The sequence below is a fragment of the Budorcas taxicolor genome, chromosome 25 (genome assembly GCF_023091745.1).
Source record: "Budorcas taxicolor isolate Tak-1 chromosome 25, Takin1.1, whole genome shotgun sequence".
NCBI lineage: Eukaryota > Metazoa > Chordata > Mammalia > Artiodactyla > Bovidae > Budorcas > Budorcas taxicolor.
In genome coordinates, this window is record NC_068934.1 from 24,821,609 (window position 1) to 24,835,006 (window position 13,398).

The window sequence follows — 13,398 nt, forward strand, 5'->3', positions numbered from 1 at the left end:
ATGCATTTTGAGATATTTCATTACACAGAAAAAGTCTGAATACTGGGACGTTTAGATTTGCTGCGGTCCAGCAGCTTAATATATGGCCAGCAGAAGCTAAACAGGGCCTCATCCTGTTTTATTTTTTTCTGTTGAAGCTCTTAGCAGCACTGTCACCGTACTTCCTCTACTTGATAGCATGGGCATGATCAGTGAGATTAGTATAAAGTGATCTCAAATCCATAAGGTCACACAGTACATTCTAAATATTCCATTCTAAGAAGTAATAGGGGTAGAATGCTGAAAAACACAGGTGAATCAGACTATAGATTAAGTGATAAGAAAGAAAAAAACTCAATATTTAAGCAGTATTACTTACTCACCTCCACTGAGAGCAATTATTTCAAAGATACTGACAGCTCCCTGATTCACTCTGAAGTGTGTTCCTAGCATTTAGGGCTACTCACTGGACCACCTTGTCTATGCAATGCTGTACACCCGCAGTTCTGTTTTCTTGGAACACTGCTTCCAAAGTGCTCTGTTTAGAAAATACTGCTCTACCAGAGATGACTATTAACGCTGGATGAACCCCACACATTATAACATTAGTTTTCACAAAGGAAAATAGGAGAAAAATGTATTTTCTTAATGGGAATAAGATTCCTGGGACAGAGCAAACTGCTATCCCTAAATGCCCATCTGCCACAGCGGGAAAGAATGCTGTATTTATCACTATAAAGAGCTATGAAGTAGTTATTTTCTATAGCAGTTTAATGGCTGAAATTCTAACCAAAGAGCTAATATTCAGACTCTTACATCTCAGAAAATGTTTAGGTACACAAATTAGGATGTTCCACCCTGGGGAGGCTACCAGGAGGAGAATATCAAAAGAGACACTGGCTGCAAACCCCCTGAAAATCAAGCAAGACTTTTAATGAGAAATCATTTTTGAGAAGTACTTTTTTAAATAGTAAAAACTACTTGTTAAGAAAGAAAAAAAAAATTAAATGTTTTCCAGTTACTTTAAAAATTTAATGGTAAATCTTCACATATGGTAAATCTGACATATATATACTACCACTAGATAGCTAGTGGGAAGCTGCTATATAACCAGGAGCTCAGCTCGGGGCTCTGTGATGACCCAGATTGGGATAGGGGGCGGAAAGGAGGTTCAGGAGGGAGAAGATAGACATAGAAGATAGACAGACACAGAAAATAGCTGATTCACGTTGTTGTACAGCAGAAACACAACAGTGTAAAGTAATTATATGCTATTAAAACTTTTTTTAAAGTTAATGGTAAATCTTTTTACTTTTGATCCATCATCCCATTACTCAAATTGTTATATGAAATACCCTAGACAGAAATTTAAAATATTTTGAGCTGTATTAGCAACAGTACACATTTCCAGTAGTGGCCGGAATCCAAACCATGGTGAAAACAAGCTGACTAGTTCGGCTCAGTGAAAAAAGAAACCATGCTTACGAAGAACGAAGACTTACATTAAGGTCTGAAATACCATCGTTTGATTGGGCTATTTTTCCTATTACTGGAACTCCAGTTTTCTACTGAAGACCAAAAGACAGCTTCTTTTTGATATATTTTTTTGCTAAATAAATATTAAGTTCTCTTGTAATCTTCCCACTCACTCACACACTACAGTAGTATCTCATAAGGTTGACAATTCTCAAACTGACGTAATGTAGATGCCACCACAGTCTTTGGAAGGGGTCCTTGACTGTATGCTGATGATGATATCACTGAGCAGGGACTAAGTGTTTTCTATGTGCCAGGCACATAGAAGTTGTTGAAATGTATCAGTTGAAATGTATACATTTCAGTAGTTTAAATGTATCAGCTCATGAATTGGCACATTTATGGAGGGAGAGAGAGGTTAAGGAACCTAGGATTTCACAGCAAGTAACAGCTGCAGCCAAGGCTTGAACTGGCTCCAGAATTCATGCTTCTCAAAACAACACTACGCTGCTTTGCGTGTGTCTTGTTGTGAAAATGAATCAGCTGATGAATGGAAATGAACCATGTGCTCCACCTCTTCTTAAAATTCCTATTTTCTTAAAAACGATTCCTTTGCTAGGACTTGTTTTAAATGTTTCTAATTTTGTAAACAGCTTTGGTATGTGGAAATGTCACTTTATAATATTAATGGCTGTTGTATATGTTTATTTGAATGTTTTCTGTATTTCAAACTGGGTCAATAATTGTAAATGACACACTTGTACAGAGTGATAAAAGTATATTAACAGTTACATGTTTAACTTTGTACATAAAACTAGTTTGAAAAAAGTATTAGTAAATAAATACAATATATATCCCAATCTTTTAAAATTTTTTTTGAAATCTAGGGCAAATGTATTGAAACGATTTCCTGGGCAGTAGTAGAAAACTATATGACTGAAGAATATTTGCAAAGAGAGAAGCAGCTAAAAAATGGGAACAGAATTATACACAACAATCAACTAAGCTGTCTTCAAATACAGTTTGTGTGGTCTCTTTTCCACATTTTAGTCCCTTACACTTGCTGTATATTATATCCTGATATTCTAGCAGATACAATTAAAACTATTTCTTAGAAAGGAAATTTTCAATAAAATGTGTAATACCTTGTGTACAGTTACTAGTTTCATAAAACAGTATCCAAATAACAATCAATTACTAGTGTTTAAAATTTATAGTAAGAAAATTATTAAAAACAACAAAAGATTATACCTCTGTTCCAAATTTAGGCCAATTTGAATGACTTTCAATACAGCTAAACTCAATGCAGGGATTATATTTTGTTAAATCTCACCGGCCAGACTTTCAAGAATGTGATTACAGAGGTGGATCACGAGGATCAGTTCCCTCTGTAGCTAAATTACCAGATTCAAAGATTCAACATCCATGTGTTCACATAAGCTTCCTCCCCTACTGCCCGCCCCTCCCCGACCATAAAAGCTGCAGATTAGTTGGTGCTTTTGTAGCCTTTTTACTGGAGACCATAAGTTTGAGTTGTATTGTTCAATGTAAGGGTCACAATGAGAGAACGTGGATCTTTCTTATTCTTGTGCACTGTGATCTTTCCTTTCAAGGCTTCACCTAAAGAAGAAAGGCAAAAATTGGATTTCAGAATTCAAGGAATACAGTGTAGCAGAAAAGCAATATGGTACACTTAGAATTGATACTTATTTTTTGTTGTGAGAATGTGTCACTTTTTCTTAACTTAAAAATTTTCAGGACAATTTTATGTTTAATTTTTGAAGAAAGCAGATCGAATTTAGCTAGCATGGGTGTCAAATGCTTGTGAAAAAGTGTAACTACAGTGGTCACTGCAGCGTTGGGGACTGTTTATTGGACTCCTCAATATGAGGCCCTGAGGTATGTCCTGGGCATATTATAAAAAAGACATGGTCCCTGACCTCAAAGCATTCACAGTTCAGGGCGAAGAAAATAGAGGTACTGACAATTATGCAACAGGTCTAATAGGGTATGCTGGCACAGAGGACTGGGGATGGTTGGAAGGCAGTAAAAGGCAAGGTTTCACAAGAATTAATTCACATGCTAGCAAGGTAATGCTCAAAATCCTTCAAGCTAGGCTTCACCATTATGTGAACTGAGTATTATCTAGATGTACAAGCTCAATTTAGAAAAGGCAGAGGAACCACAGATCAATTGCCAACATCCGTTAGATCACAGAAAAAGCAAGAGAATTCCAGAAAAATATCTACTTCTGCTTCATTGACTATGCTAAAGCCTTTGACTGTGTAGACCACAGTCATAAACTGGAAATTCTTAAAGAGATGGGAATACCACACCACCATAACTGCCTCCTGAGAAACCTATATGCAGGTCAAGAAGCAACAGTTAGAATCAGAAATGGAGCAATGGACTGGTTCAAAATTGGGAAAGGAGTACGTCAAGGCTACATATTGTCACTTATTTCACTTACTTGCAGAGTATCATGCGAAATGCAGGGCTGGAAGCAAAAGCTGGGAAAGATTGCTGGGAGAAATATCAACAACCTTAGATATGCAGATGACATCACCCTTATGGCAGAAAGCAAAGAGGAACTAAAGAGCCTCTTGATGAAAGTGAAAGAAAAGTGTGAAAAAGCTGCCTTAAAACTCAACATTCAAAAAATGAAGATCATGGCATCTGGTCCCATCACTTCATGGCAAATAGATGGGGAAAGAATGGAAGCAGTGTCAGACTTTATTTTTTTGGACTCCAAAATCACTGTGGATGGTGACTGCAGACATAAAATTAAAAAATACTTGCAGCTTGGAAGAAAAGGTGTAACAAACCTAGACAGCATATTAAAAAGCAGAGATATTACTTTGCCGACAAAGGTCTCTATAGTCAAAGCTATGGTTTTTCCAGCAATCATGTACGGATGTGAGAGTTGGACCATAAACAGAGTGTTGAAGAATTGATGCTTTTGAATTGTGGTGCTGGAGAAGACTCTTGGAGAGTCCCTTGGACTGCAAGGAGAACAAACCAGTCAATCCTAAAGGAAATTAATCCTGAATACTGATTGGAAGGACTGAGGCTGAAGCTCCAATACTTTGGCCACCTGATGCGAAGGACTGACTCCTTGGAAAAAGAAAAGAAAACAGCTACTAAAACTCTCAGAAGGTTTAGCAATCTCAGGACATAAGATCAATATAAAAAATTAATTGCATTTCTATACATGAGCAACGAAGAATCAGAAACTGAAATAAAAAACAATAGCATTTATAATAGCATTGAAAAAGCATATAATTCTTGAGATAAATGTAACAACATATATGCATCATTTAGTTATATCAAATTATGAAACACTGCTAAAGATGATCTAAGTAAATGAGACATCTTGTTTGTGGATGACACTCAATACTGTTTTAAGATGTCAATTCTCCCCAAAGTAATCTATAGATTCAACAGTCTCAATCAAAATCCCAGCAGGACTGTTTCATTTGGGCAGAATTTAAGTTGACTTGAAAACGCATATGCAAATTTAAAGAGCCCAGAATGGTGAGAGAACAGAATAAAGCAGGAGGATTTATATCATCTTACAGTGTCTTACTGGCATAAGAAAAGACACATAGATCAAGGAAACAAAGTTCAGAAACAGACATGCATACATGGTTAATTAATTTCTGACAAAAGAACCAAGGTAATTAAACAGGAAAAGAAAGTCTTTTCAAGAAATGATGATGAAACAACCTAATATAAATCTGGAAAAAGATGAATATTACTTTAAAAATCAACATGAAATAGTTTATAATCCTAAATGTACAGGCAAAAATATAAAGCTTTTAGAAGAACCGTATAGGAAAAGCTGTGATGTTAGAGTAGCAAAGATTTCTTAACTTAGGCCACAGTAGCACAAAGTTCAAAAGACCTTACGAAAATGAAAGGACAAACTAGGATTGAGATAGAAATATCAGCAATGCATATATCGGACAAACAACTTGTACCTTATTAAGATTCTTATAGCACAGTGAGATGACAACCCAACCAAAAATTGAGCAAAGTATCTTAAAAGAAACCTCACCGAAGAAGACATACAAATGACCAATGAACATATGAAAAGATGCCTCAACATCATTAGTCACGAGGTAAATGCAAATTAAAAACACAGCTGTCGCTACCTACACTTACAACACAATGACATATTAAACCTTATATTAAAATGACTGCCATTTTATGTAAGTGTCGACAAAGATGTGGAGCAAACAAACCCACAACAGTGGGTAGGAACCTTGAATAGTATAGTCATTGTGAAAAAGTTTGCCAGCTTCTTATGAAGTTAAGTATTTATTTATCATAAGACCTAATAATTCTACTTCTAGATATCGCCTAGGAGAAATGAAAACATATGTTCACACAAACACTTTTGCAAGAATGTTCATATTAATTTTATCCATAATGGTGCCTAACTGAAAACAATCCAAAAGTCTATCAGCAAGTGAAAGCCTACTTACAGTAAGTCCATACAAAGGAACACTACTTGGCAATAAAAAGGAACAAATTACTGACTCACAGATGCATTTTAAAATATGCTAAAAGCAAAGAAGCTGGAGTATGTTCTGTATAATAACTTTGATATAAAATTCTAAAGAATACTAATGCCTTACTATTATTAATAGTAATATAACACGTAGTGACAGAAAGCAGATCAATGGTTGTCCAGACTGAAAACTGAAGATGGGGATGACTAAATGCACAAGGGATCAGCAAGGAAACTTTTTAGGGTCAAGTAAATATTCTATATCTTGAAAGAGATGGGAATACCACACCACTTGACCTGCCTCTTGAGAAACCTGTACACAGGTCAGGAAGCAACAGTTAGCACTGGACATGGAACAACAGACTGGTTTCAAATAGGAAAATGAGTACGTCAAGGATGTATATTGTCACCTTGCTTATTTAACTGATCTACAGAGTACATCATGAGAAACGCTGGGCTGGAGGAAGCACAAGCTGGAATCAAGATTGCCGGGAGAAATATCAATCACCTCAGATATGCAGATGACACCACCCTTATGGCAGAAAGTGAAGAGGAACTAAAGAGCCTCTTGAGGAAAGTGAAAGAGGAGAGTGAAAAAGTTGGTTAAAGCTCAACATTCAGAAAACAAAGATCATGGCATCTGGTCCCATCACTTCATGGGAAATAGATGGGGAAACAGTGGAAACCATGGCTGATTATTTTTCTGGGCTCCAAAATCACTGCAAATGGTGACTGCAGCCATGAAATTAAAAGATGCTTGCTCCTTGGAAGGAAAGTTATGACCAACCTAGACAGCATATTAAAAAGCAGAGACATTACTTTGCCAACAAAGGTCCATCTAGTCAAGGCTATGATTTTTCCAGTAGTCATGTATGGATGTGAGAGTTGGACTGTGAAGAAAGCTGAACGCCGAAGAACTGATGCTTTTGAACTGTGGTGCTGGAGAAGACTCTTGAGAGTCTCTTGGACTGCAAGGAGATCCAATCAGTCCATCCTAAAGGAAATCAGTCCTGGGTGTTCACTGGAGGGACTGATTTTGAAGCTGAAACTTCAATACTTTGGCCACCTGATGCAGAGAGCTGACTCATTTGAAAAGACCCTGATGCTGGGAAAGATTGAGGGCAGGAGGAGAAGGGGACGACAGAGGATGAGATGGTTGGATGGCATCACTGACACAATGGACAAGGGTTTGGGTGGACTCTGGGAGTTGGTGAGGGACAGGGAGGCCTGGCGTGCTGCGGTACATGGGGTCACAAAGTGTCGGACATGACTGAGCGACTGAACTGAACTGAATAGAGTGGAACATACATTTGCCAAAATTTATTAAACTGTATAAATAAAATGCGTAAATTTTTACTGTATGTAAATACAGAATAAAGTGTTTTTTAAAATGTGATGGCTTAGGAATAAATTCATAGATAAATGGAATAAAGATTCATTATAGAGATTCAGTAGATTCTAATTGGGGCATTTTACATCACTAAGCAAGAAAGGAGTCAACAGAAATGTATAAACATAGTAACACAATATTTCCTGGTATGGAAAAAAAGTTAGAAACCAAAAGGAAAAAGTTGATGATTTGTTTATACAAAAATGAAACAAATTCTATAAAGCAAGATACTTTAAAAAGGCATAAAATGTGTCCCATTTTTACATTCCAGCCATCTTCACCAAAATTTGGCTGTTATTAGAATCCAAGCAACAACAGATAAAGAACGAAAGAAACCGGTAACAAACCACCACCAGTATCTGACTGCTTTGATTTGCATTTTGGTGATTATCAGTAGTGATGCTATTATTTTAAATGTTTAACCACCATCTAAAAAGATTTTTTGAGCATTTTATTTAACTCAGTGATTTTCTTGCTGATGTGCCCTAAGGGTAGTTGCTCTTTAAGTGGCTTTAGACATGTTAAAATGTGGCTTGTTTATAAATATCCTAGTTGATCCTTAGTGTAGGGTCAAAAACGAAATGTTCCCTGGTGCCTATAAAGCAGGTTATCAAATACTGCATTTCAAGTTTAAAAAATATGTTAAAAAAGAATGTATTTAAGAGGTTTATGTATCCCTTAACTTAAAATACAGCTCAACATGTATGAGTAACAGATAATTAAATTTTCACAGAAGAAAAAATTTTCAGCATCAATATTAAATAAAATATTTGAGTAATTAAAAAGTCTTAACACTGTCTTATAAGCTAATATTGTAATTTTCGTGTTTTAAAACAAAACACAAACAAAATAACTTGCTGTAATAGTTATTTTGTAACCTTAATTTCAAAATGGAGATGCAAAACAATACTTATTTAAGTTAATCATACAGCACGAAGGGTCACAGTAATAAATCCACAGTTCACACTGCTGCACCCACTTCAATTGTTCAAGCCTGGCTAAAGTGCCAAGGTAACGGCTATAATGCAGTAGAGATAGGAGTAATTAATCAGTGTCAAATAGATATAAAGTGACTGATGTTGTTAAGTGTGTAAACTGGTGAGAGCTGCAAAGGACAGTCTCTATGCAGCTGAGCTGTATCACCTTGTTTTTATCATCAGCAGACGGCTATTAGTATATCACAAAGCAGCACTGCAGTTCAATCAAGAACAAAACTGATTTCATTTCAATTCGGTCCTAGTGGTTTTTTCAAATTAGTTTCTTCCAGAGCAATAAAATTTCATTCCCCACAAGGGGGATAAATAAAAATCAGTATTATCACTATCAAAGCTTAGAGTTAAAAAAATGAAAACAAAAAAGGATTCTCCATCACATAAAAGCTTACTAATAACATATAAAGAGAACTAAATAGTATGATTTTAATAGTATTTTTCAAAGCCAAACCACAAGAAAAAAATCTGGATCTTTAAAATAAACACTGTCACGTAAGTTTGTACAATAAAATTGCACATTATTTTTTAAAGAAAAAGGGGGGAAAAACCACTCTGAATTTAAACTTTAAAAGTGATCTTTAAATCCTTTAAAAGTATTCATTCTGGGAGGCTGGTTTCTAACTCCCACAATGCTGGGAATGCTCAAATGTTGTAGAGTATTTCTTTGGAAACTATTGTTAGAACTATGTTGTGAAAATAACAATAACAACAACAAACAACATCCCACACCAAAGCAAAAACACATTAGGTTCATCATCTTATAGTTACCTTGTGCTGTTGGTCAAATGTAAAATTCCTATTCTAAATTTCCTATTCACACTGTCTTTTTCTTTGCTTTCCAAATATCCTGTCTGCCGCCAATGGTAGATTTTGTTGTTGTTTACTAGATAAGTTGTGTTCAACTCTTTGTGACCCCACAGACTAAGCCTGCCAGGCTCCACTGTCCATGGGATTTCCCAGGCAAGAATACTGGAGTGAGTTGCCATTTCCTTTTCCAAGGGATCTTCCCGACCCAGGGATCAAACCCATGTCTTCTGCATTGTCAGGTGGATTCTTTACCACTGAGCTGGCAGGGAAGTTCAATGGTATATTTGCCATTACCAAAAAATGACTTATCATTATTCAAAATATTAACATGTACACATACACACACACATAAGCTGCATGGAAAAACTGTATAGGTATGTTCACAATATCTTGTTAAAAAAAATCTTGTCACATTACTATCTGGACAGTAAAATAAACTTGACATGCACAGCAAATTGTCATGATTAGACGCTTGGCTTTATTTAATTTTATCTAAAAATTGTACACCATATTAAGTCAAAAAGTAGTTTTTGACTCAAGCTATTTTTTGACTCAACAGTACTCTCCTCAGCCATGCCACAATTTCGGAGAACATCAGAGCTGACAAAATGGGGCAACGAAATACAGCAACTAGATAAATGCCCCTGGCATGTGTCACCCACGGTGATGAAAGGAAGTTATATTTCAATGACAATGCATATTACTGTACTTATTCATTCAGGAGCATATTTATGACATGCCAAATACTGCACCAGATAAAAAAAGAAGTGAGAAAAGCAAATAACTCATCTATGAGAACCCCGTATCAGAGCACACTGGTATGTTATAACACAGATATACATATGAATTATCTGGGAGAAAAAATAACAGAACAGTTAACTTTTTAAGACAATGAGGAAAGATGTACAGAAATAAGCTGGGTTATAAAGGGAAAAGTGTAATTCATCAAGTGAAAGAGGTCAAAGTAGTTTGCTAGGTAGAAAAGTATCTCAGATAAAGGCAATGAGGAAGAAAAGACAGGAAAACTAGCTAAAAAATGAGCAGTACAGCTGGAGCATATCATGGGCTTCTGTGGGGTTCTGACAGGTCAGGGCTGGAAACGATGAAGAATGGTCAGACTGTAAAGGGTCATGGTAAAGAATCTGGATTCTACCCTGGATATACTGAGGGTCCAGTGAGGGCTTTTTTTAAATTTTACATTAATTAATTAATTTTAATTGAAGGCTAATTACAATATTGTAGTGGTTTTTGTCATACATTGACATGAATCAGCCATGGGTGTACATGTGTTCCCCATTCCGAACCCCCTTCCCATCCCTCAGGGTCATCCCAGTGCAGCAGCCCTGAGCACCCTGTCTCATGCATCAAACCTGGACTGACGACCTATTTCACACATGATAATATACATGTTTCAGTGCTTTTCTCTCAAATCACTGCACCCTCGCCTTAACTTTATTAAGGTATAGGTTATATATAATAAAACCAAAACATGTAAAATTGCAGTTCAATGAGTTTTACTTAATATTTCACTTTTGTAAACTTTCACCTACCTCAAGTATCAGGTGCTCTCTTATGTTATTATCTAGAAATTTCACAGTTTTAAGCTTTTATGTTTATGCCTATTATCCACTTAAAGTCAGTTTTTATATATTTGGTGTCAGAGAAGAGTCATTATTTTCCTTTATGAATATTCAGCTGTTCTAACACAATTTTCTGAGAAGACTATCCTTTTCCAATTAAATTTATACTGGCCCTCTGAAAAAACTTAATTGACTATACAAAAATAAGGCTATTTCCGCATTTTCTATCACTGTATTAATCTATATATCCATCTTTTATATGTCAATACTATACTGCTTGTGTTAATATAATTTTTAAGTTCAGAATTTACATAGTGTAAGAAGTACAATATGGTTCTTAAAATTGTTTGGCTATAATAGTCTAGATCATTTGCATATAAATTTTAGAATCAGCACATTAATTTCTCTCTTGCTAAATTCACTTACTAGCTCTGTATTTTTTGACAGATTTCCTAGAATTTTCTACGTATACATTATCTATAAATAATAACAGCTTTATTTCTTCCTTCCCAATGGTTTTAATTCTTTTTCGCTTCTTATTGCACTGGCTAAGACTTCCAGTTTAAGAGTGCAGGAGTGCAGACATAAACACTGGTCACAGTGTATTTTCTTTTTACACATCACCGGATTCAATTTGCTACTATTTTGTTGAGGATTTATTCATGAGGGACATTGGTCTGTAGTTTAATTTTCTTGTACCAGCTTTGTCTAATTTTTGCTTAGGCTAATAAACAAATGAAAAGATGCTCAACATCACTTATTATTAGAGAAATGCAAATCAAAACCACAATGAAGTATCATCTCACACCAGTCAGAATGGCCATCATCAAAGTCTACAAATAACAAATGCTGGAGAAGGTGTGGAGAAAAGGGAACCTTGTTACACTGTTGGTGGGAATGCAAACTGATACAACCACTATGGAGAACAGTACGAAGATTCCTTAAAAAACTAGGAATAACACTACCATATGACCCAGCAATCCCATTTCTGGGCATATACTCTAAGGAAACCAGAACTGAAAAAGACACATGTACCTGAATGTTCAATGCAGCACTATTTACAACAGCTAGGATATGGAAGCAACCTAGATGTCCATCAGCAGATGAATGGGTAAGTAAGTTGTGGTATATATACACAATGGAATATTACTCAGCCTTTATAAAGGAATACATTTGAGTCAGTTCTAACAAGGTGGATGAACCTAGAGCCTATTATACAGAGTGAAGTAAGTCAGAAAAAGACAAATACTGCATATTAACACATATATATGGAATCTAGAAAGATGGTACCAATGATCCTACATAAATGGCAGCAAAGGAGACCCAGATGTAAAGAAGAGACTTTTGGAGTCAGTGGGAAAAGGAGAAGGTGGGATGATTTGAGAGAATAGCATTCAAACATATACATTGTCATATGTAAAATAGATAACCAGTGCAAGTTTGATGCATGAAGCAGGGCACCCAAAACTGGTGCTCTGTGACAACCCAGAGGGATAGGGTAGGGAGGGAGGCAGGACGGGGTTCAGGATGGAGAGAACACATGTATTACCTATGGCCAATTCATGCCGATACACGGAAAAAACCATCACAATACTATACAGTAATTATCCTCCAATTAAAATAAATTCTAAAAAAAAAACAAAACAAAACAGTGTAGGAGTGGAGCAAGTAGACACATGGCCTTGTCTCAAATTTAGTCTTTCTTTATTCAGCATGATGCTAGCGGTAGGCTGTATGGATGCCATCTGTCAGGATGAGGAAACTCTCTTTTATTTCTAGTTTGCTGTATTTGTCATGAATTGATATTACACTTTGTCAAACTTTTTTTTTCTGCATCCACTGATACGATCATGTAGCTTTTCTTCTTTAGACTGCTAGCATGGTGGACTACATTATATGATTTTAAAATACTGAATCAGCCTTGAATTCTTGGAATAAAACCCATCTGGTCACAGTGTATTTTCTTTTTACGCATCACTGGATTTAATTTGCTACTATCTTGTTGAGGATTTATTAATGAGGGACATTGGTCTATAGTTTAATTTCTTATACTATCTTCGTCTAATTTTTGATATCAAAGAAATACTGCCCTCATAAAATCAGTTTTTTTCTATTTTCTGGAAGAGACTGTGTAGAGTTGGTGTTATTTCTTTAAGTGGTTGGTTTCTTTCACTCAGTAATATGGGTTTAAGATTCCTCCATGTTTTTTCACAGGTTGATAGTTCATTTCTTTTTAGCACTGAATGAAATTTCATCTTCTAGATATACAGACCATTTATATTTAATAAAATTATCAACATGTCCGATATTGATACAGAGGTCCCTAGAGCTCTTTTTTCTGACTAGCTTCTATCCCAATACTCTGCTCCACAGCTTCTGGCTTCTATTTATCAGTAATACCATCAGAGGCTAATGATTAGTAGAGTAAAAAAAAAAATTCTTGTAACTGAGAATGACAATTTTTTCCTTTCTTTGAAATTTTGTTTTCACAAACTTTCCTCAGGTTGTACTCTTTTAGGGGAGCCTATTGGACTTACTATTTAAATGTAAGTACACACAATGGCAATAAAAGAAATACAGAATGTAGATGGTGCCACAGGGCAACATAAGAGTCATGTATCTTCTTCACAGTATTCTGAGAAATCAATTACTCAAAGGATT

The 13,398-nt window shown here is 35.7% G+C and overlaps 1 protein-coding gene across 1 annotated transcript in view; it reads right to left on the minus strand.

Annotated features, from left to right (window-relative positions):
- Positions 1-2,949: 2,949 nt before the first annotated feature.
- Positions 2,950-13,398, minus strand: part of PRMT3 (protein arginine methyltransferase 3) — a 133,639-nt gene continuing 123,190 nt past the window's right edge. Inside the window, exon 16 of the mRNA XM_052662216.1 lies at positions 2,950-3,075. Within this exon, the coding sequence (XP_052518176.1) occupies positions 2,966-3,075 (110 nt within the window). The 3' untranslated portion in view covers positions 2,950-2,965. The remainder of the gene's footprint in view (positions 3,076-13,398) is intronic.